Source organism: Fringilla coelebs, assembly GCF_963513975.1.
Source record: "Fringilla coelebs genome assembly, chromosome: 9".
Lineage (NCBI taxonomy): Eukaryota > Metazoa > Chordata > Aves > Passeriformes > Fringillidae > Fringilla > Fringilla coelebs.
Window position 1 is genome coordinate 27,550,554 of NC_140067.1, and position 23,606 is coordinate 27,574,159.

The following is a 23,606-nucleotide window of genomic DNA, read 5'->3' on the forward strand; positions in this document are numbered from 1 at the left end:
CCAGCTCTTTTTGGTAATTGTGAGAAAAACCAAGACATTTCCTTTCCTCCTTGTCCTCCAGACCACGTGAGCTGCCCAAGCTGAAGGAGTCCCGTTCCCATGAGTCTTTACTGAACCAAGCCAGCACCATAGAGACTCTGGACTTTGCAGCAGAAGAAGCAGTCTTTGTCAAACCACTTCACAACAGCATCCTTGGACGAGACTTCTGCTTTGAGGTAGGGACAGGCTCCAAAGCAGGCAGCTGCCATCCCCCTGAACCCTTGGGGAAGGCTGCTCTGGGACTGGAGAACAGAGCAGCAGCCACTGCCTTGCTGAGGTTTGGGTGGGGGCTGTTGAGCCACCATGTGACTTTTGAAGTGCTTGAGGCTAATGGCATCAGTCGCTGAAACAGAGAGAAATCTTTTTCTAATTGAAAAAGCTTTTCAGCTTGATAAGCATTTGCAACGTGCATGCAAATGTATACAGCACAATGGATATGCAATAGTATGTACATTAGCTGTGTGTTCACCCCTCCAAATTCACCTAAAATTGAATTTAGGAAATTGACTGTATCCAAGAAATGAGTTTTCCAGTCAGAGCCCCATTCCATTAGCTCAGTGCTTTCAAGTTGCCAGAGGAGAAGCCTCAGTGGCTGTGGACGTGTCCATGGCACCGTGAAGCAGGATCCAAAGCTCCCTTTGCTGTTTCAGCAGAGGCTGCAGGCTCTGAGCTCTGCTCTAGAAGACTGTGTGAGCTCAGTCCTGCCATCACAGCTCCAGCAGTGGAGCCCTGTGTGTCTGCATGCAGCTGAGGCCACGTCACCTGTCGTGGCAGGGCCAGGTCACTCCGTCTTCAGCAGGATTAGTCAGATGTGTCCGAGCTTCTGGAACAAAGATCTGTTTACAACCTGGAAAATTCTGGCAGTAAAGCAGCATATCAGGCTCTGGTCCCTCATGATGCATCCAGGAACTGTTCCTGTTTGCTTCAGCCTCATTCTTCTGGTTGGAAACACTTCGCAGCTTGCTTGGGCTTGGGGAGTTGGGTGGAAAACACTGGCAACAGCTTAGCTCTGAGGCTGTTGCCTCAAACTGCTTTGTAATTGTGAGCACAAATGAATGGAAAGAGTAAATGAGGCTTGTCAGGCCACCTAAGAGGGGAAGGAACGAGGCGGTTCCCTGGTGAGGGAAAGCAGAGCTGTCAGGCTGGGGCCGAGCACAACTCCCTCCATTTGTTTAGGCTGTTGCTGCCTATATGGACCCCTGGAAATATTCTGTATTTACTGAAGTCATTATGTCCGGTGTGTTTTGCCTTTTGCTAATGCATTGCCAGTTCTGCCTGTCTTTACGCTGTTAGTAACCAAATCCTGTGCCCCTGGGCCTTAACAGGGAAATCAGCGAGCTTTAATAGCCACAGATCAATTAACAACTCTTTTAAAAAAGAAAGATTAACTGTCTGATTAAAGCTTTGTTTAGAAGTCTTTAAGAGGAGCCTCAGGTGCTCTTAATTTTATATAAATTCTTTAGTTTCTCTACTTTTATAGAACCTCAAACTTCTTTTGCTCTCTGTGTTTTGTTGGCCTTTTATCTTTTCTGCCTTCTATTTTTACCTCCCTTTTTCATATTTAGTTTGTTACTCAAGCATTGTTCATCTTCCTCCTTGCTTTTTTCAGCCTCTTCCACGTCTCCTAGGCTTGCCTGAACTCAGTCTGTCATTTATTCATTCCAGGTAACCTACTCCAAGGGCAGTAAATGCTTCAGTTGTTCCTCTGCAGCAGAGAGGGACTGGTGGATGGAAAACATACGCAGACTATCGCAGCCGATGAAGGTAATAGGAACTGCAAAAATGAGATTAGTGGGGGAATGGAGGTGGGATGATTGGATTTTAGTCCAGTGTACCAGGGCTTCCCACAGATGCATCCTCAATTAATTTAGTCTGGGGAGCCGTCCGCTCATCCGTGTGTCTAAAGCTGCCGCGTGCTATTCCAGGGAGTGCAGCAGGTCAGACCTTGAATGAGTAAACACACACCAGCCTGCTTCCTGATCCCTGCCCCAGTGCCAGCTTGGGATGCAGGCTGGATTCCTGAGGCCATGCCCCTGGGAAAGATGGGGCACACCTTCATTAGGGTCTAGGAACCCAAAAAAACCCAACATTAAACCAATTGCAGCTGGAGTGAGATGAGGAATCAAGTTATAGATCAGCTGGAAATGTCTGATAAGTCACTCCATAGCTGCAATCCTACCTCCCAGGGACAGGCTAACAGTGCTCTGAGATTCCTCACCAGTCTGGAAGCTTTGGACAGGCTCTTGTGCAGAGTGTTTGTTTTCTAAAGTGTTTCAAATACAGCTTTTGAAGAAGAAAAGTATTCTAGTCCTCAACACTCTTGTCATACAAAAGACAGCCCTTTGCCTCTGTTTTAGAAAATGTCAATTTTTCTAGAGATTCCAATTCTCTCTGGATCAGACCACCTGATTCTGAATTCTGACTCTGTCCTTGCCTCAGACAGAAAAGACAGCACCTTTGCTGTTGCTTCAGAAGATGAAATATTCAACTTTTAGGGGTTTGGAATCAGAACTGATCTCTTTCTCCTGCACAGGACAATTGCCGTCGAGCTGAAAACGTGCTTCGCCTCTGGATCATAGAGGCCAAGGACCTGACCCCTAAGAAGAAATACTTCTGTGAGCTGTGCCTTGATGACACCCTCTTTGCCCGCACCACCAGCAAAGCAAAAGCAGATAACATTTTCTGGGGGGAGCACTTTGAGTTCTACAGCCTCCCACACATTCAGAGCATCACGGTTCACATCTACAAGGACGTGGAGAAGAAGAAGAAAAAGGACAAGAACAATTACGTAGGGCTGGTCAACATCCCCACGGCCAGCGTCACCGGCCGCCAGTTTGTGGAGAAATGGTACCCGGTCAGCACCCCCACAGCCAACAAGGGCAAGGCAGGGGGGCCCTCCATTCGCATCAAATCCCGCTACCAGACCATCACCATCTTGCCCATGGAGCAGTACAAAGAATTTGGGGAGTATGTTACCAGCAATTACGCCCTGCTGTGCTCCGTGCTGGAACCTGTGATCAGCGTCAAGAACAAGGAAGAGATGGCTTCTGCCTTGGTGCACATTCTTCAGAGCACTGGGAGAGCCAAGGTAAGCACAGGTGGCTCCTGCTGGAGTGACTCTGGCTACTGAGAAGGGATTCCTGGTGGAAACTGGGGGGGCCATGGCAGCAACAGACGTTTGTTACCACATTTCTTCCCAAGGATTTCTAAGATTCACATTGTTTGAACCTCAGAGAAAGGGAAAACACAATTCTTATCACTTGCTGTGCCTGTGTTGTGCCAAAGTAGAATGCAATATGGAGATTGTTTACCCGCAGTGAGGATGTTTTGTTTCCTTGGCCTATCAGTGTGTGTGTGTGTGTCAGGGCTGTCGGCTGACAGCCACGAGATTCAGTGCAGTTGTGTGCAGAGTGAGTGCTTGGCAGATTCAGTTTAGATGAAATGTATCTAGTATAGTATACTAAAGTAATTAATTAGCCTTCTGATATCCATGGAGTCCTCCTCATCATTCTCTCCCCTTCAGAGTCACCTCTGATTTACAATAGATGTTGTGTACAAAGTGTAAGCGGGAGGACTCTATAACTTCATGTTATTCTGAAAGTCAGCACCTACCTTTGAGTGTTCCCTTGCATTTCTAAAATCAGGATGTAGGTTAAGACACAAGTGAACAGGAGGTTGGTAAACTGGAGAAGTGCTTCTATAAATAAGCCTGAGCAGTGAGCAGCGGGTGCCAGCGCTGAGTCAGCGGATCAATGCAGCATCGATTTGGTCGGCGTTTGAGCAGCCATTTGGGGGATCCATACCCAGTTAATGGTGATCCCACCTGCCCCAAGGATGCTCTTAGGACTTCTGGGTGCACACTGGTTCCTTCAGATGGGTTGTGGGAGAGTATCCTGCAGGTTGTGGGAAGTTCTGGGAAGCATTAGCCTGCACTGATCTATCTGGCTGCTGCCAGCTGCTGTGTGAGTAGTGCCACGCTGGAGGCACCTTCTGCCAGTGAAACCAGCTAGAGCAAGTAAAGCACAAATCAGAGGGATAGAGATGTGGAAGGATGACTGTAAACAACACCCAAGGGACAGCCTTACCCTTACTGTTTCAGAAAAGGTCCTTTTCTGCTTGCCTCTTGAATACTGGTGCTCTGTGACAGTGTGTGTGACAGGAAGATGTTCCTTAAGTGATCTAATGAGAGAAGCTGGTAGCTAAGATTATGTTGAGACCCTGCTGGAAAAGCAGGGCTCTGGATTGCTGCAGTGCCTGCTGCAACAATTGATGAATTAGTGTTATAGCTTTGCATTCCTGGTGTGTGAAGTTTTGAACCTCTATTTATGGGAGGCACCAGGTGGCTCAGGCTGCCATGAAGCTCCTAAGAGGGTATTTCCAGCTTGTACTTCTGCTGATGGGGATACATCTGGATGTTCCCAGTTTGTGCCAGGTGAAAAGAATTCTCGTGGATTTTGTTGAAAAGAAACAGCAATAATGGACTGAAATCCAAGAGTACTAAATGTTGTTTACTCACATAAAGTTACCGCTTCAGGAAATAAGTATTACTGTAAAATTAGACCCTATATCAAGAGATTATTCTCTGTATCAAGGCTTGCTGACAGTTCCTGCCTGGACAATCAAATACAGTTAATGTTAAGCCATGTAGATAATCAGCAAGTTGAATGTTAACTTCTTTTTTCCCTAATTCTAAAGCACTCTTGGTTTGTGAATTTAATTTGTTGAACCATTCTTCTAATTTAAATATCATCAAGCTGTAATAACTTGTGTGTCATTTCCAATTTGGATTTTTAAATCCATGTTTCTATGGAATATTCCTTATAAAGATAAGGATAAATATAATAGCACAGTTTCTTTCAGCAGACAAAGCCTCTGATAAGCTACTGAGAGGTTCTGTTCTGGAGCTAAACTGAAACACAAGCTTGGCTGTAAAGGTTTTTTTTAGAGACTTTTGCTTCACCCTTTATAATTTGTGATCTAAATCATTCTACAAATATAATAAACCTGAGAGGACACCTGGCTATTTCCTCAGTCCTTACTTCATGTGGCAGTTGCACCCCTTGTCTCAGGCTGAGAAATTATTTATTATCCTGAAATATCCTTTCTTCTTGGCTTCTGCAGTTAGCCTGGCACAACTGAGCTGGTTCAAATCACCTTTGCCATTTGACCTTTTTCCCTCAGGACTTCTTGACAGACTTGGTGATGGCTGAGGTAGATCGTTGTGCAGAACATGATGTCTTGATCTTCAGGGAGAACACACTTGCTACCAAAGCTATTGAGGAATACCTCAAGCTGGTAGGACAGAAGTACCTCCAGGATGCACTGGGTAAGAAACCCCCTGTCTGCCACCTGTTTGCACAGCAAGGGCTGACCCTGAGCTGTGTCTGCAGGGCGGCTGCAGCTGGGAATGTGCGATGGGAAGGAACAGCCTCAGCTCTCAGCCTGAGTGTCTCATGCACAGGTAGCACACTGTCCTGCTCTCGATGCCCTTCCTCCATGTGGAGAAGGATGCTCTTTGGTGCCTGCAGGAATAGCACCCAAGGCAAGGCAAGATTTGATGTAGCTGAGTCCCTCTTCAAGTTTGTATTACCATGTTCTGTTTTTCTGGGTAACTTCCTTTTGTGTCTCTAGCATGATAAAGAGGTATAACACCGCAATTTCTTTGTGAGCAATGGTGCTTGTTCGATCTGATATACAAACAGGCTTGAAAAGGGGGTTTTGACCCATAGTCCTTTGAGAGACAAGGCCAGGGAGTGAGGCTGCAAGGCTGCTGAGCATCCCAGGACAGGAGATCAAGATGCATCCTGTCTGGGAAGCCTCTTGCCTGCGTTTATTCTGAGTGCTCGTTATTCACTGACTCATTAAAACTCTCTGGGCATCCTGGGATCTCCTACTCCATTCTCCCCACCGGGGTCTTCACGCCCACTGTAACACCAGGGCGGACTCTGATGATTTTGTAATTGTCCCCCCTCCACCAAAAGGCTCTGCTCTAGTCATAACTCAGTGCCTGGGGAATTCCTGGCCACACAAAGTTAGCAGCAAAGGGCGCCCAACCCCGGCTCGCTGCCTTCCGCAGCCTCACCACAGTTGGGTTTCAGCAGCTCCTTCCTTCTCCACAGTTGCACAATGAGCCACCCACCCCCTGTTGTTTCTGGGATGAAGAAAGCTTTGGAAATTGATACAAGAGAAACAAGATCAGGCCAAAGCCAAGTCCCACACCACATCCTTTCACAAAAAGGGGAAAAAAAGCCAAGCTGCTTACTTTCCCAGCAGTCTCGCTTGTCCTCAGCAATCCCAGATGCTGGCAAGGCATCAAGGAGATAGCTGGCTAAATTAGTGCTCCAAGGGTCAGTGTAGTCAGCTCTGGGATTACATCCAGTCTGGCCATTTCTGAAGTGTAATGAGCCTGTTCTGGTAGTCTAATTCTCCTGGGTGGGACCCACTGAGTGTAAGTCACAGTTGTAGGCTCTCACCTGGTATGGAGAAACGAGCAGCCTGGTGCTTTGTGCTGTGCTTCCCAGCAGGCTGAACATCAGCTGTGGGACCACTCCATTACAGCTGACTGCAAGCTCCTTAATGTGCAGTAATTGCATAAAATATTCTAACATTAATGACTTCTAATACATCATTTAGCACTGAGTGATAAGATGGTAAATCACAGGCAGGAGAGATGGAAAATGCCCCTAAGGCTGTCCAGCTTGTCTGTAGCTCTGGGCAACTTCACTCATGACAATATCCCCATCTAATTCTTTGTCAGGTTTTAAATGTCATTTTACTCAGCTGCCCTGTTCTTTGAAAGGACTAATGACACTGTGGTTGGTGTTAGCAATGTAACATGTCTGGAAGGGAATCTTATATCTGAATCTTGTGGACTACAAAGAGTAAGCTTCAAATATGTTTGAGGATAAAAAAATATTATCAGTAAACAAGAATTAAAACAGAATTGGCTCAAAAAAAATGATGTCAGCAGTTTTGCAAGGAAGCAGAAATTAAGAAAATGTGGTGCCTGCTTTGCTTGCAACAACACCAAGCTGAGATTTGGGAAGGAGCTGAGAGGTGTTTTAGGGGTTTTAGGAAAGCAAAGGCTAAAACCAAACCCCTTTTCTACAAATAAGCCTTGTGTTAGCTCAGAGCCAGTGAGATCATCTGAGGAGATGAACTTGAAAGACATTGAATCATTAAACCAATGAATAAAGGCTTTTCCTAGTGAACACCCAACAGCTTAAAAATCACTTGGAATGCCTGCATATAGAGGAGGGAAACCACTGAGTAGCTCATTCCAGCCTGTCAGACAAAGCCAGCTTCATGTGGTTTGTATGTGAGCAGTTTCTGTTGGGATGCTGAAAGGGAAGGGTGACAGAAATGCCAAGGAGCTTGAAAGATGCAGGCCATAAAAACGCTGTAAGGTGTTGATATAAGTGGCTGAGAAAATTAGCAGCATCTAGCGAGGGCTTGGGTATTACTCTTATTCAAGAGCAAGGTGACACTTTTTAAAATTAAAAAAAAAAAAGGCAGATTTAGCAATAATATAAATAAATATCATTGCCAGAGCATTTTCTGGGGAAATTATGAAAACAAATAGCACACAGCTTCATTGCTAGGACTGTGGGTAATTTCATAGTTGATGACACTGTTTGAATACCAAGTCAAATCCTCCTCTCAAGGCCATAAGGGAAGTGCCTGCAGGGTTGCTAAGCAGAGCTATCCTGTTTTTGCACCTGTGCTTGGGGACAGCAAGGGCACAGGAGGCTGCAGCATCGGAGCCCAGGCTGTGCTCTGTTGGGAAAGGGCTGGGAGGAGTCGTGTCCCCAACAGCTGGTGTCTGGAGGCTGAGCTGCAGACACCCAGAGCAGGACAGGCAGTTGCCAGGGAAAGACATAAGCAGGATTTAAAGATGTGTCAAGTAGGCTTTTCTTGTAACTACCCTGGTTCCTTCCTCTTCCCTTTTTCCAGGGGAGTTTATCAAGGCTGTGTATGAGTCAGATGAAAACTGTGAAGCAGATCCCAGCAGGTGCTCACAGAGTGAATTAGCAGATCATCAGTGCAACCTGAAAATGTGTTGTGAGCTGGTCTTCTGCAAGATTATCAATTCTTACTGGTAAGGCACCTTCCTTCACTCCCTTTGTCCCTGTTTGCTCAGGGGGGCCTGTTCCTCCTCTGAGAGTGAGGGAGCAGCAGTGGGACAGGGAAGGAGCACAGTCCTTTCCATCCTCCCAGGCTGCCTTTGTCCCTTTTCCTCACTGCCTTCCTGCATGTGACTCCAGATTGCAGATGGAACCTGTGCCCAGACTGAGGGGTCCCAGCCCACGAACCACACCTCCCCAAATCCCCTGCCAAGGGAACACACACTGAGTGTGACTGGATAAGGAGGGAATAAAGTCAGAAGATAATAGCTTAGCTTGGACTTGGCATAAAAAGCTGCAATTTTGATGTGTACAGAAGACTTTTAGACCCTTCTGATGTGTGGAATTGAACAGAAATCACAGGGAGGAAGCACTGGCAGGGAGATTTCTATTAATCTCTGTTTCTGAGTAGCAGTGGAAGAAGAGGGGCTGCTTTGGCATGAAGCAAAGGCATAGTATTGAGAGCTTAACAAGCAAGGTAAAACTGTCAGATATGGAGATGAGCTCAGTTTGGCTCGTTTGTTTTCAGTATTCTAATACCCTGTTTGCTCCAGGGTAGCAATGGATAAGTAGTTCCTAGCTTGCAAATCACTGTGTCTGGAAATGGCTTCACTTAACACATATGAACAAGGGGAGCTTTAAAGACTACTTAAGTGCCACCAGATTAAATGGGGATCTATGAATAGGGGCTTAATGATATTACCTAGCCTAGAGAGAAAGAGGAAAAAAAAGGGGAGGTAAAAAAAGAGCTGATGTTTTCTCACAGATAAGTATTTCGGGTGACTGATCACCAGTTCGACTTTTTGCATCTTGTTGCCAGTGCAATTTTATTTCCCTTTTTTTTGTTCTTTTCCTTTTCAGCGTGTTCCCTCGTGAGCTGAAGGAGGTGTTTGCATCCTGGAAGCAGCAGTGCCTGAACAGGGGCAAGCAGGACATCAGTGAGCGCCTGATCAGCGCCTCTCTGTTCCTGCGCTTCCTGTGCCCTGCCATCATGTCCCCCAGCCTCTTCAACCTGATGCAGGAGTACCCTGATGACCAGACCTCCCGCACGCTCACCCTCATCGCCAAAGTCATCCAGAACCTTGCCAACTTTGCCAAGTAGGTGCTGCCAGGGGAAGCAAAACCCGCAGCATGCCCCATTCCTGGTTGTGCTCACAGGCAGCTGGTGCTGTGGCAGACTGAAGCCAGCTTTAGCACAGGGGGAATCTTCTCACTTGGATGGGGACACTTGAGACACCTCGGATAAATGCTCTTTACCTGCAGACTGGAGTGTGCTGAATACTGTGGAGGGGACAGCATAAAACCAAGAAGAGTCATGCACTAGCATGTTAGTGTCTATGCTGTTTCAAAGGGAAAGAAGATCCTTGCTGTTTCAAGGATCATGATTTTCATGTTCTCTCCCTCCAGAATTCTCAGTTGAATGATACAAAGAGCATGGCATGTCTCCTACATGGGAGGAGAGGAGTATCTGTGGGAGGGAGCAGGGAGAGATGTGATTTGTAATAGAAACAGTGAGGTAGTAGTATTTAAGTAAGTACAACAAAGCAGTGAATCTCTTAAACTGTCCATGTGGTTTTTTTCCCTCCAAGACTTCAAAATCTTCAGATTTTGAATTTTTTTTTTTGAAGATACTCTTCAGGAAGGCAGGTCTAAAGTAAAGTGTTTAAGTAATTGTCTGTAAGCACTTGTGCTGTGTATATTACGTGGAGGTTATTGACTGGGTTTCCCCCCACCTCCCTTTCCTGCAGGTTTGGTATTAAGGAGGAGTACATGGCCTTTATGAATGAATTTTTGGAACATGAGTGGGGAGGAATGCAGCGTTTTCTGAGGGAGCTCTCTAACCCAGATACCATCTCCAACATGCCTGGATACGACGGCTACATCGACCTGGGCAAAGAGCTCTCGGTGCTGCATTCCCTCCTCTGGGAGGTTGTGTCCCAGCTTGATAAGGTAAAGCTGTTTGGAGGCCCAGGAGGGCAAATGCAGGGATGGTTCCATGGCAACAGTAAACACTGGGGAGTAGCAGGGGAAGGCAGGAGCTTTGGAGGGGAATGTGTGATGGTGCTGTTTCACGGCTGCTCCTTCCGTGATTTCGGATCAGGGCCTGCAGCAGGGGGTGTGAGGTGGTTGGGCTTCAGCAGCACTGCAGACACTTTGCAGAGCCTTTAGGAAGGTCAGGTGCTGAGGGTATTGCTTGGAAGTGGACCTGAAATCCCTGGGCAGCCAGTTCTGTCTTGTAAGTGAGGCATTTGGACAGGAAAAGGCCAGGTTGCTGTGCCTTGTGGTGCTAAGGGAGGTGCTTTGCTGCACAGCAGGCCCTCCCCTGGTTCTGATGGAGGAATGAGTTGGCCCTGTGGAGCTGTTCTCATCAACAGCACCATCCAAAGCCTGCTGAGATGCTCTCATTTCCGTAGCATTTGATTTTGGCACACAAGGAATGCCATGTAAGAGGCTGGATCTGCTCCGAGTGCCATCCCGTAGCAGAGCAAGATGCTTTCTGCTGTGCCCTGTGCTGGGCTCATGTGCAGTGTCCAGGTTCTGTTCTTCTGATCCCAGCAGACGCCACCAGCATTGAACACTGCTTCCTTTTAGCTATAGAAGCAGGAAAGGCAGAGCTTTGATCTTCCTTAGCTATGTGGGTTTGCAGGAGCCAAAATCATTAAAATCTTGGTGGCAAAGGTAGTTGATAAGGCCCAGAAAAGCTGAACTGTGAGTCTTTTTTTTTTTTTTTTTAAGTGCTTGGAACTGTTCCATACTTCAATTTTTAGAGGTGCATTATTTTGTCCATGTTCCATGTATATTATTCTTTCTTTTGAAACTGGAGAAGTAAGGTGAATAGCAATGCACTCAATTTTTATTGCATTAGGGTTTGCCAAAGTAGTTACTGGTTGTGTATCTATTTTTTCACTGTACATTACTTAAAAGAAAAAACAAAAATCTGAGCTTGCTGTGTCAGAGTAAATTGAAATGCCCTTGACTCAAAAAAGACTGTCTGTATATTAATCTTAGTTTGATAATAAGTTATGATGTTGTTTTTCAATTTACCTTATCCATGTACACAGTGTAGATTCCAAATGTATGGATCTGCATGGCCCTTTCTGTAGGTTAGGTATATGGATCTATCCTAGCAGGCCCCTGGGAGCTGGTACAGTGGTTTCCTAAAAAGAGAATTAAGGGGTAAAGTTACATGCATTATGGCTTTACTGTAGGCTGGGAAATAATAAGAGGAGCCACCTTGGAGATTTTAATAGCCACAGTGCTGTATGAAAGTGTCTGTAAAGAGACCTCTTCTCCCTGGAGCCAAACTGGCTGAATACCTGCTTATGGGGAAAACAAGGGTATCTTTGAGAAGAGCATTGGTTTTGTAGCAGAATTTTAATTTTTTAATAAATCTGCAGCTCCTTCACCTTCTTCCTGCAGTCCCAGGAGCCTGGAGATGCCCTGTAGCTGATCTCCCAGCAGTGGCCCAAAGGGGTGAGAAGGCAGGGCCTGGAGGAGCAGCCTTCCTTGCTGAAGGCCAGCTCTGCTCTTACCCTCAGCCTGGCCATCACTGAGCTAACCTGTAATTGGAGCCACACATTTCACCCCATGCTGATGGGGTGATATTGGGATGAGGCTCACTGATGCTCTCATGCAGTTATTTTTCAAGTTTGGGTAGGGAAGAATGGCTTAATTAATTGATAACGGTGCGGAAGGAGATGGCATCCATGTAGGATACCAAAACTGAAAGGCTTATGAAATGAAAACCTTCCCTTTCCCCATCACCCTCAACCCCTGCGATCCTCTCATGATCCCCTCATCTGTTGGCATGCATTTCCTTTACCACATGACCCCCTTTGCCTGGAAAGTCCCCCCCACCAGCTGAATCTGTAGCCTTTGAATGCCCTTCAATGAGCAGATGCCATAGTTTTCACTTTGACCTCACCCACCCGGGACCCAGTGTGCTTTGCATGATAGTTTTGCATTGGAATGGCAGTAGTTTTGTTTTATTGAGCATGATTTTTATTTTTGGGGGTCAATCCTAATTTCTTTTCTATTTCCTTTTCTTTCCTCAATGTCTGCTGCACCCCGTTTCGTCTCCTCCATCCATCTCGTCGCCGTCGTTGCGCTGCTCCATAACACTGCATTCCGATCCTGGCACACCCGCACACAACCACCCACCCTCCTTCCTTCCACTCCATCCCTCCGCCTCTGTGCATCGGTACCAAACCAAACACAAACCCGCCGGATGTCGTGGTGCTTGTATCCAATTAGGGTGAAAATTCCTTCCTACAGGCAACCGTGACAAAACTGGGACCTCTCCCCCGTATTCTTGCGGATATCACAAAATCCATGACCAGCCCCACACCCACGCAGCAGCAGCTGAAGCGTTTCACGGAGCACAGCTCCAGCCCAAACGTCGCTGGAAGTCTCTCCTCGGGACTTCAGAAGATAACTGAGGACCCCAGCGATGGGTACGTCCCAGCCAGGGCTCAAGGGCAGCTGTGGGGTTGTTAAAGCTGTGAGGAGTTGGTATGAGATGATCTTCAAGGTCTCCTTCCAGCCCAAACCATTCTGTGGATCCGAGAGGGTTGGGGGCTTCATCACCTGAGCTGGCTGCCCGGCCCTGCTGTGGAATGGGGCCTCTCTCATGGGGAATAGACCGTCCCAAGGAAGAGATGCACAAGGTGGCACTGGGCACCTGGAGCTTTGGACTTACCCAGGACTCAATCACATCTCTGGGAGTCAATGGCTTGAGCTGATAAAAAAACCAGTTCTGTGATTTACTGCCAGCCTGAATGCACAGTCAGCCATGGTGTTTCCTTCTGGCCATCAGGCTGCAAATGGAAAAACTGAGCTGTAGGTGAAACTCATTAGCTGTGGAACAGCAGAAATAGTCCCTCCTGTGCTTCGTGCAGCGTTTCTCACGCTGTAACAGCTGTTAATCTGGAGCTGTGACATGGCAGAGCTGCCAAAGGGCTCAGCTGCTGCAGTACCTGTGCTGTCAGGTACAAGGGCCAGTTTGTCACGTGCCCCCTGAACTTACATCCAGCTCTGAAGGAGCCTTCACACAACTCCTGCTGAATTTTAAGACCTCCATATAATACACAGAGTCATAGAGCCATTAAGGTTGGAAAAGGCCTCTAAGAGTATCAAGTCCAGCCATTAGCCCTGCACTGCCAAGGCCACCACTAAACTATGTCCTCGTGTGCCACATCTAAACACCTTCCGAGGATGGTGACTCCACCACTGCCTGGGCAGCCTGAGCCAGTGTTGACAGTCCTTTGGGTGAAGAAATGTTTCCTGGTATCCAATTTAAACCATCCCTAGCACAACTTGAGGCAATTTCCTTTTGTCCCATCTCTTGTTACGTAATGGCAAAGGGTTAAATGGTATCTGAAGTGTTGCTAGACGCAGAAGTGACTAAGGGGGGGAGGATTTAGTGGAAATGATTTAGATTTCACCTGTAAAAAAAAATAAAGATGAAGGACTTCTTGAATCAAACACCATTCTCCAAGATAAGCGGTAATTAAGGAAGAGTGTGTTCTGACTTGCACACAAAGAGCTCATAAAAGGAAGTCTGGCTCCTTGAAGCTTTCAGTGGGGGGAGGTTAAGTGAGGTAGAAAGACTTCTCTGGGACAGATCTCTCGGGGTCTCGGCTGCTCAAAAATTAACCAAATTCCTTTCCACTCCACAGTGACATAAACAAGATGAAGTCTCCAACCCAGGAAAATGTAGATGGACATTTTAGGGGCAAGACCTTACTGCTGGTTCAGCAGGCATCCACCCAGAGCATGACTTGCTCAGATAAGGATGAGAAGGTAAGTGTCTTGCCCAACGGCCGTAGCATCTCCCTCATGGACCTGCAGGACCCCCACGCAGCTCACGGCGACGCCGCTTCCATGATGCACGACGTGCCTTTGCGCCTGGCGGGCAGCCAGCTCTCTGTCACCCAGGTGGCCAACATCAAACAGCTGTGGGACACCCAGAGCACCCCCCAGAGCGCTCCCCAGGTCCGGAGGCCGCTGCACCCGGCGTGGAACCAACAGGGCAGCCTCCGGCCCCTCTCATTCCAAAACCCGGTTTACCAGCTCAACAACCCGAGCCCCCCCACGGCCAAGGCCTCCGTGGACTCCAGCCCGGAGAACCTGAGCACCGCCAGCTCCCGGAGCCGCAGCAACAGCGAGGACTTCAAGCCCAGCGGGCGCAGCAACAGCAGCCTGGAGGAGTCGGCCAAGCGCAGCTCGCAGAGCGAGGACTCGGCGCGGCGCCCCGCGGGCCCCGACAAGCACGTGCCGGTGGTGCTGCCCCGGCAGAACAGCAGCAGCCAGGCGCAGATCCGCAAGATGGACCAGGCCGTGCTGGGCACCAGGGCCAAGACGCTGCACACGCTGACGCACAGCCCCTCCCTGCGCAGCACGGGCAGCGTCTCCGGGGCCTCGGGGGCCCTGGGCATGGAGCCCGTGCAGAACGGGAACCGCTCCCGGCACCAGTCCTCGTCCTCCAGGGAAAGCCCCGTCCCCAAGGTGCGGGCCATTCAGCGGCAGCAAACGCAGCAGGTAAGGAAGTCCTGCCTCCAGGCCTCTGCTTTGGTGTTCAGCCCTTGGTCTCCAAAGCTTTCTTGACCTCTAAGCTGAATCAAGAGTAGCAGCACTTACGCCAGCGGCCAGTAGCAATCGTAAGGAATAGTCTTGCTTGTCACCCTCACGAGCTCGGCAAGCCACCTTATCTGTGCCACTGGGATGCTTTAGTACTAAATCTGAAGAATAAAACAACTGTTTTCCATTTACTAAGGTAGCAGCAAACCTGCTAAAAGAAACAGAACTGGAAAATTTCCCTACATACAAAGGAAAAAAAACCAGGAGCAGCTTTGTAGTGGTAGTTCAGATCTCCACGTGAGACTGCGTTTGCCCTGTGGTGCTAATTTAAAAGCAGAGCTGCCTCAAAACAGGGAAATGAACAAAGATAAAACATCACAGAATAACTGCTGCCAAAATAACAAATAAGCACAGTTGTCTAAAGTGTGGAGAAATCCATATTTCACCATGATGAATCAATCTCTTGCTGTTCCTCAGAAAAGTGCTGCTTTTTCATTAATCATTCCAAACTATGAATAATGCAAATTTTTTGTGGAAAGGAGTGCTTCTATCTACCAACTCCTAATGCACATTATCAGTTGCTCATAGGCAAATATAAATCAAGGTTTTCCTGTCAAAAAGCCAGCATTCCTTTATCTTTTTTTTTTTAATTATAACAGTCCTGTTGTGATTTGCTGTGTATGAAAATATTTCCCTAAATTAGTTGAATTTTACAGAGGAAGTGAGTATTTCAATGCTACAGTGAAGGTAGAAGACATGACCTGCAGGTCAGAGCTCTTGCAGGGGGAAGGCTTTGGGCTGTGAGGTGAAGCTGGCAGAACAACCTCTGCTGTGCCCAAGGTTTTCTTGGTGTTCCCTGACAGTGGAGCTTTTTTGGCAAAGTCCTGAATGTTACAGGAAAACCTGGGTGATGCCTGGGAACCCAGGAGCAATGAGGGCTTCAAAACTACTTTGATACTTCAAGTTCATTGAAGTATGAGACCAGAAACACTGAATCACAAGGCAAAGCTTAGTATGCCAAGTTAGTAATACCTAAAGAAGTAATTGTTTGTTATTTGACGTGTGTGTGTGTTTGTGTCTCCCTGCAGAGTGTGTTTTACAATGGGGCAAAGGGGCATGGCTAGGTGAAGGGTTTTTTGTGGAATACAACCAGAGTTTGTGTGGTTCTGGTAGCACATTTTAGGCCAGTAACAAGGATAAATGTGAAGGGGATGTGCATCCATTTGTTTTCTCACTGTACTTTCTGTACTAATTGTTTCCACTGGATTCATTGGAGTACTTGCTCCTGCTTTATTCAGAGAAATCAATTTGTTCTCTCCTTCCCCACACCCATGAACAACGTCTTAAATGGTGCCAAGTCGAGTGGCCAACATTTTTTTCAAGGCAAATTCCATTGCGTCCTTTTAATTGCAAATCTTGTTGTGGAATTCTGTTCTTGTTTAAAAAAGAGAAAGAGAAAAGAGAAGTTGGGCATGTTCTTTCTGGGCATGTTCTTTCTAGGCATGTTTTGTGGGCGTTATAATTATTAGACTCTGTTCTGTACAAGTCCCATTTGTTTCTGAATATAGAGCTGGGCCCTTTGTTTGCTGGGAGAGGTCACTTTTTGCCTTCCATTTCCATTTAGGAGGTAGGTGGGAACAGAAATGTCAGTGTGTTCCTTTGGAAGAGAGGCAAAGAGGGGAATTAATACATGATCCTAGCAGACTAATTCTTTTTTTTGCCCTTTATAAGATAATAACTTGTAACCCATTAGCATGTGTGACTTGCCATCCACTTGGTCTTTGACAGCTTCCCCAATTTGGCTGCTGGAAGTATTCTGTCCTACACTTGGAAGCTTGTTTGGCCAGGTTTGCTGCTGCTCAGCAGTCTGGTGCAGGGCTGGGGATGTACTTTCTAGTCACCTCTCTGCTGTCTGAGTCCCCTGCAGCTCCAGTGGCTGGTGACAGTATTCATCCCTCCTGCTCCTGATTTCTCCAGCCATTCACAGCCACGCATGGGCCATGGTCTCCCTTGCTCTGCCTTCCTGACAGCAAATGCCATCAAAAAAATCTGAATTAATGAGCTTTGCCAGGCTGCCACACCACACCTAAGGGGCTGTAAGCTTTCTTGTTGTGAAAACTTCCTTCTATGCAAAAGGCCTTTGCCTAAATCCAGGGATTTCTGCCTAATTCCTATGCCTTTTCTTTGCCTTTACACTTCTGCTGAGGCTTCTTCCCATGCTGGAGTATCCATGGCTGCTCAGGACAGCTGAGCCATGGGACCAGATCCAGCACCCTCCAGCCCTGTCTTCCTGAGAAGGAGAAACACAGCAGGAGGGTGACATGATCCCTGGCTCCTAAAGCTGTTCCCCCCCCATGGAGAGCTCCTGGCTGAGAGTGGAACTCAGAAGCTCCAGCCAGGGAGCACAGTGCACTTGGGTGCACCACTGGGCCAGGCAGGGAGCTGAAGATCTGCCTGGGCACAAGAAGAAGCTGCAGTTGGGGAGAAGTTGATCTTTTGCATTTCTCAAAAACATAAGACAATGTTGCTCTTTCAGGAGTAATTATGCTAATTCCTGTGCTTATAAACTTGTCTTTGTCCGTGAAAATTGCTTGGAATTTGTAGCAAGCCATGTTTTCCCCAGCCAGGCAGAGAGTTTCTTGTCTCTTTTCTTGGCTCCCTTTTTAGATTCCCTTGAAGAGAGGAGAGGGAGCCTCCAAAGGGGTTGGACATTTCTCCCAGTCAGCACAGCTGGCCTTGGCAGGGCAGCTATGCTGCAATGGACCATCCAAACTTGGCAGGCACTGCTGGGATCATGTCACACCTCCCTGCCACATTAAGTCCTGCCAGGCTGTGCAGTCCCATGCTCCACTGCAGTCTGTCCCAGCCTGGCTGAGGAAGCTGCTCCCAAGTTCAGCTCCTCAGCACTCCAGGGAAACCAACCTGTCTCACCTGAGCAGGCTGCGAGCAGAGCTCTGTCACTGTGTGTTCTCTGTGCAAGAGGTGGCAGGGTGAGAAAGCCTTGCTGACAATGTGGCAAAGGGAAGAGGTGGATGTGAACAGGATTGGGAAACAAGAACATTTTCAGAGAGAAACTCACTTGGAGAGGAAGAAGGTTGATTGGTTTTAGAGGGATTCAGGTAGGTGCTGTAGGTCCAAAGTCAAGGGAGGATGGAGTAACCCTGCAGGAGACCTTCCAGGGATCCTTTGAGGCTGCCCGATCCATGGGTATCTTTCTCCTCCAGCTGAACTGGACGTCAGAGCTGGTTAGTGTGCAGTTTCTGTGGTGGATGCTAACACCCAGGTGTCTCTGCCCCAGGTGCAGTCACCAGTGGACTCGGCCACGCTGTCCCCGGTGGAGAGGACGGCGGCGTGGGTGTTCAACAACGGCCAGTACGAGGACACCAAGAAGGACACGACTCAGAACCTGGATGAAGTCAAACATGCTGAAAAGGTAGATTTGATTCTGAGTGCTGTGGACCCCACAGTAATTTCAGAGGGACTTCACAGCATCACGCATTCTCACACAGCCTATATTGGTTATAGCGATCACTAATTCTGTAAATAAAGTAAATCAGGATTGTTAACCCCACTGAGCATAGCTTAGGACATGCACAGGGACCATGCAGGGCTGCAGCTCAGCTTTCATCAGTAGCAGCAGTCAGATTTTGTCTTGGGCTTCTCCTGAGGCAAATGCCTGTCACCCAGGTACTGCAAGGTTCCTGAGCTCCACAGAAATCTGCATGATCTGTTTTGGAAAGTGTATGTTTTTTCAGGAGTAGATCCCATTTTTCCAAATACAGTCACAGCCACGTGTTGCTGTGGGGATGGAGTTGTTGTGTAAGAGGTCTGGTATTTTGAGAAGGCAGGGAGTGAGGAGAACATTTAGTGGACAAAGAAGCAGAAACATAGGATTGTTAGGAAAGGGGAATGAACCCCCAAAAAAGCAATATTTTGAGATTCATGGCACTATTGCAGAAATTATTGCCCAGAGAGACAAGAAGAACAAAAGTAACTCATCCAAGTAACCTGACAGGCTCTGGTTTGCTCTGACCTGACCTGATTGATTAGGTCCTAAAGAGTGAGTTATTTGGGTCCTATACAGGTCTGGGGCAGCCCAGGCCATTTCTGCAGTTGAGCCCTGTTAGCAGCATCTGCCTGAGAACTGCTGGAGTCTGGAGTAAGGCAGGATGTGACCAGTCAGGGCTGAGGAGCCATTTCAGAGCCCTCTGACTGCTGGAATTGTGCTGCAGTGTGATACCCCAGAGCGTGGGAGCAGCTGGATGCTCCTTCTCTATGGTCGCCCTTATGTTTGCTTCTCACTTCCTTTACTTCAATCAGCTTATTTTTCTCTTAAAAAAAAAAAACAACAACACTGCCCTAAAGAGCAGCAGAGCATTATAAGGATCTGATCTCTTCTTTTTTCTCCTTTGCCCCTGATTCCCTGGTGCCTCCCTGGCACCCCAGTACGAGCAGGAGATCGCCAAGCTGAAGGAGCGCCTGCGCGTGTCCAGCCGCCGGCTGGAGGAGTACGAGCGGCGGCTCCTGGTGCAGGAGCAGCAGATGCAGAAGCTGCTCACAGACTACAAATCTCGACTGGAAGACAGTGAGGACAGGCTGCGCAGGCAGCAGGAGGAGAAGGACAGCCAGATGAAAAGTATCATCAGCAGGTGAGGCTTTAGAAAGCTTGGGACTGGGTTTTCCAAACGAGACAAGCGGCTCCCCTGTGCAGCTCCATCCTTAGAGCTGAAGAAATGGGGATGCAGGTGTGGAAACTTGCCTGAGATTGTCAGGAAGGTAAAAGAAAATATTTAGGAATTTTTACCATAGGTCTCTGAGTCTAGGTCTTTATTTCTGTTGTTGTTTGGAATCTGTACAGGAAATTAGTTTTTCAGAGCAGTGGCATTTTTGGCAATGTCCGTTCTGAAAATAACAAGGCTGAGCAACTGGGAGTGTCATATGGAGAGATAAGCTTTCCTGAGAGCAGCAGAATTCTTCTCTTGGAGAGCCAGGAGAAGCAGAGAAGTCAAACCAACAGGTCAGAGTACCTGAAACACTTGGGAATAATATTAAACTGTCCTAATTTGTCCCTCTCTTTGCTCCTCAGACTCATGGCGGTTGAAGAGGAGCTGAAAAAGGATCACGCTGAGATGCAAGCAGTCATTGATGCAAAGCAGAAAATCATTGATGCGCAGGTAGGTAAAGAGCTCGGGATCTCCCAGAACCTGTGTGTAGAACCTGTTCTTGGCCCCTCTCTCCTACCTTCCAAGCCATATCAGCCCTCAGTGTGACACGGGTCACTTATTGCCTCTGGGAGACACCTTTGGGCTTTATTTAATACTGTCTGACCTGGGCTTTGAGGCAGCCTGGCAACAAATCCCAGGACTGATCACGTCTCCAAAACCCTTGCTGCTTTGTGAGATCCCAAGGGAGTAAAGGATTAGCAGTGCATTGTGTAGATGTTGTTCCAAGTGTGGGCCTGGGACCTGTGGGAAAGCTGTGCCTCACCCCAGCATAGTTTAGCTGCCATGTGCATGCATCTCAGCTGTGCCAGCAACAGCATGGCTTTGGACAGTGGAGTCCAGGAAAGAGAATGCTGCAACAGAGCATTGTCCTGGGAATGTCACGTGTGGCATTTCACCCACTGGCCATCCCCGGCCGTCCTGGGGAAATGCCCATTTCCCACAAACCTGCAGCTCCCACCTCAGTCACCCTGGGCAGCTGTGGGGAGGGGAACCCCGTGGGAAGTGCATGTGGGTGTATCCCGTGGGGTCATTCCAGCTTTTCCTCTGTGTCTGTGCTGATCCCACAACAGAACCTGGGACTGGTTTGTATCTGCCTGCCATGTTACGTTTGTGGTATTTGCATTTGGAGGGTCTTTTTCCTGCTTCTAGGCTTTTCAGTAGTTCCATATGGAAGCTTTCTTTAATTATTTTTTTTTTTAGGAATAACCTAAGTTATTCCCTACACAAGGAGTGGTGGTGGGAGTCTCAGCTGAACGTGGTTAAACGTGGCACTGGGGTATTAGAAGTATTTGAACTCCTGTGGAACTGTAGGGAAAATATAAAGCAGCAAAGAGCTGTGTTTTTTGGAAATAGGCACAGTCAGTGCATCTCGCTGTTACAGACATGGAATGGCAGCTCATCCAGGCAGCAGCCTGGATTCTGAAATGGGTGGATGTGTTTTTCATCTGCCCCAAGAAGAAACTGGGCAAACATGCAAAGTGATTTTTGGAAAGGAGAGATTGTGACTGAGTAAGAAACTTATTTGTTACCTGTGTGCCAGGAGGCTCTCGGCCTTGGTGTTGGTTATGGGCTAGCAAGGTGGAGCATGGACCGTTGTGATCCCAGTGTCACCAGCTGGCAGAGGGGACCGCTGCTGACCTGTGAGACCTTCAGACCCTCAGGGCTGGAAGGCTGTAGTCCTTGGCCACACTTCATCAAGTGATGCAGCATTTATCACCTGTGGTGGAAACCAGTGAAAAAACAGGAGCAAAACAGCAGCATTAATGATTCCTCTTTTTCTTGGTCAAGCAAGGTCACTGGCAAACTTCAACTGCTTCATTGTCAGGCAGTGCATGGGGGAAGTGCAGTTGTCACTGGCCTTCCTCGAGTACCTGAGCAGAGGAGGAAACTGGTGAAAGATTCAGAACAGACTCACCAGGGGAGCCCAGGTGTCTGCTGGGTTCTGTAGCAAGTCCTGCTTGGAAGACTTTATTTAGTCTGATTCCTTCAGCGGCTAGAAAAGGAAATGTGGTTTTTTGTGTGAGATTCATCGTGTGGGGCTGGAACCCAGCTTGTCGCCCCAGCTGAAGAGTTAAAGGTTGCCAGGAGCAGCAGTGACCTGGGATCCTGTGCTTAGGGACACCGACCTGGGATGGTCTGAGGGGTGCAGTGCAGCTCCCAGCACTGTGCCCATGCATACAGACACGAGCTGTTCTCCTGGCTCTGGAGCCTGAGCAGGGATAGGTCTGGCCAGACTCTCTCCTCGGAGCGGCACAGCTGCAAAGAGAACTGGCCCAGTTGCTATTGCAAGTGACATCTCCGCTGTGTTAAATTACAGGTCATAAATGGGGATGAGATAATTCCAACAGGCAAGTAAACCCAATCAGTTCTCTAGCTGAGCAGTACCCAGTCCTGGCCCAGCACACTGACCTCCTACCCATTCCAGCTCCTCCTGCTCCCTGTGCCCTGACCGTGTTAGAGACGTGCCTGGTAGATCCAACTTTCCTTTCAGTGAGAAGATGCCTCTACTCACCAACCTTGTTCTTTTCAGATTGATTTTTCCAAGTGTGGATTTTCAGCTGTTTTGCAGACTGGCTCAGTGAGTGCCCAGCAATGTCTGAAAACACCCAGCCCTTCATTCTCAACTCTTTGGAAAGATTTTTTAGAAATTTTTCAGGAAAAGTTTCAGAAGGAAAACTTTCATTTTGAATTGTATGTTCCAGGTGAAATACAGTCGGAGAAGTAGGAGCTTTGCCTGGCTGAGGAGCACGTTCCTTCTGAGGCAGTTGTGTTCTGCAGGGCTCGTTTCAGCCTGGGAGGAGAGGCCTGTAACTCCTTGGCTCCGTGTTTTCCCTGCTCCCATCAGCTGGATTGGGATGAGGGCTAAAGCAGGCTGTGCCTCGTGCCTCCTCCTCCTCTGTTGGCTTTACACAGAGCTCAGCATCTTCAGGGCTGTAACAGAAGCAGGACTTAAATTCTGTTTTGTTTTTGCACCCGAGCACTCAGCCCTGTGGGGGAGCCCACTGAGAAAAGCAGACATTGCTGATGAGTGCTCTAGCACGCACTGATGTGCTGGGATCTGAATCCCAAGGGGCTGTGGTAGCACGTGAGTCTCCTGAGCAGTGTGTCTGAACTGTTCCTTAATGTTTATGCCTTCTGTGCATCATTTTTCCCTCCATTTTGTTTCTCAATGGGCTGGACTGGGAAGAGTTCCCACTTGCAACTTGTTTTGGTTGACCAAATTAGACATTTTCCTTTCTCAAAGAACAAAAGCCAATCAGCTGGTGGCATGGAGAGCACAGTTACCTTCCTGCTATCTCTAGCACTGCTTTCTGCAGCTGCATTATTATTATTTTTTGGGGGAAAGATGGAGATTATCATCTCTGATTATGCCAACAACTCCTTGGCTTGCCCCTCCGGTGCTGCATCCCACTGCAGATATCCCACTGTTAGCAGGCTGGGTCTGGTGATGGGTTATGTCCATTAAGCAACACACATCCCTGAGCTGTCTGCTCCGAGTGGAGGCTGGCACGTTCTGTGCAAGGACAATCAACCAGGCACGTGCATTCGAGGAGCCCGGGAGCCCCCCGAGCTGGAATGGGTTTAGGAGCAGCGTGTTCCGTGTTTGTTCTTTGTGTTCTGTCGATGGCATCTCCCCTCCACCCACAGTGCCCTCTCCCCCTCACCTCCAGTAACCCTCAGCGTTAGCTTTGGCTGCTGCTTCTCTGTGTTGCTGTTGCACTGTCACCGCAGGCTGCCATTTTCTGCTTTTTTTTAAATTATTGTTTATTTATTTATTTCAAGCATCCCATGAGTTTACTCTGAGCACACTCCATCCAAAGCACAGAGACAATGGTCGGCAGATACCACTTGCACTTTTCTCTGCCAGATGAAACCCCCCACCACTTTTATTTTCTGCTGCCTGTTTCTGTTTTTCTAACGTACATCTAAAATGTAATATGGAAATTGGCTACCACTGTTATTAACACCGACCCCCTCCCACTCCGCTTTGGCAAAACCCTGCCTGGCTGGGTGGAGCCTCCACGCCTGGATCAATTCCCCGCTGTAACTCGGATTCGTCGCACAAAAAGCCCCGGAGGGCCGGAGCGGCCGCAGAGGAGCCCGTGGCACCCCAAAAACAGAAAGAGGCAGACAGCCCATC

The 23,606-nt window shown here is 48.0% G+C and overlaps 1 protein-coding gene across 7 annotated transcripts in view; it reads left to right on the forward strand.

The window, feature by feature from the left end:
• Nucleotides 1-23,606, forward strand: part of RASAL2 (RAS protein activator like 2) — a 163,515-nt gene that overhangs the window by 134,951 nt on the left and 4,958 nt on the right. For 3 of the 7 annotated variants that reach the window (XM_084211711.1, XM_084211712.1, XM_084211717.1), the window contains exons 6-18: nucleotides 62-215; nucleotides 1,705-1,803; nucleotides 2,573-3,127; nucleotides 5,221-5,365; nucleotides 7,993-8,137; nucleotides 9,024-9,260; nucleotides 9,911-10,112; nucleotides 12,417-12,616; nucleotides 13,841-14,702; nucleotides 18,040-18,174; nucleotides 19,188-19,390; nucleotides 19,828-19,915; nucleotides 21,783-21,813. In XM_084211711.1, the coding sequence (XP_084067837.1) occupies nucleotides 62-215; nucleotides 1,705-1,803; nucleotides 2,573-3,127; nucleotides 5,221-5,365; nucleotides 7,993-8,137; nucleotides 9,024-9,260; nucleotides 9,911-10,112; nucleotides 12,417-12,616; nucleotides 13,841-14,702; nucleotides 18,040-18,174; nucleotides 19,188-19,390; nucleotides 19,828-19,915; nucleotides 21,783-21,813 (3,056 nt within the window). The remainder of the gene's footprint in view (nucleotides 1-61; nucleotides 216-1,704; nucleotides 1,804-2,572; nucleotides 3,128-5,220; nucleotides 5,366-7,992; nucleotides 8,138-9,023; nucleotides 9,261-9,910; nucleotides 10,113-12,416; nucleotides 12,617-13,840; nucleotides 14,703-18,039; nucleotides 18,175-19,187; nucleotides 19,391-19,827; nucleotides 19,916-21,782; nucleotides 21,814-23,606) is intronic. The other 4 variants (XM_084211713.1, XM_084211715.1, XM_084211714.1 and 1 more) reach the window with 3 other exon arrangements.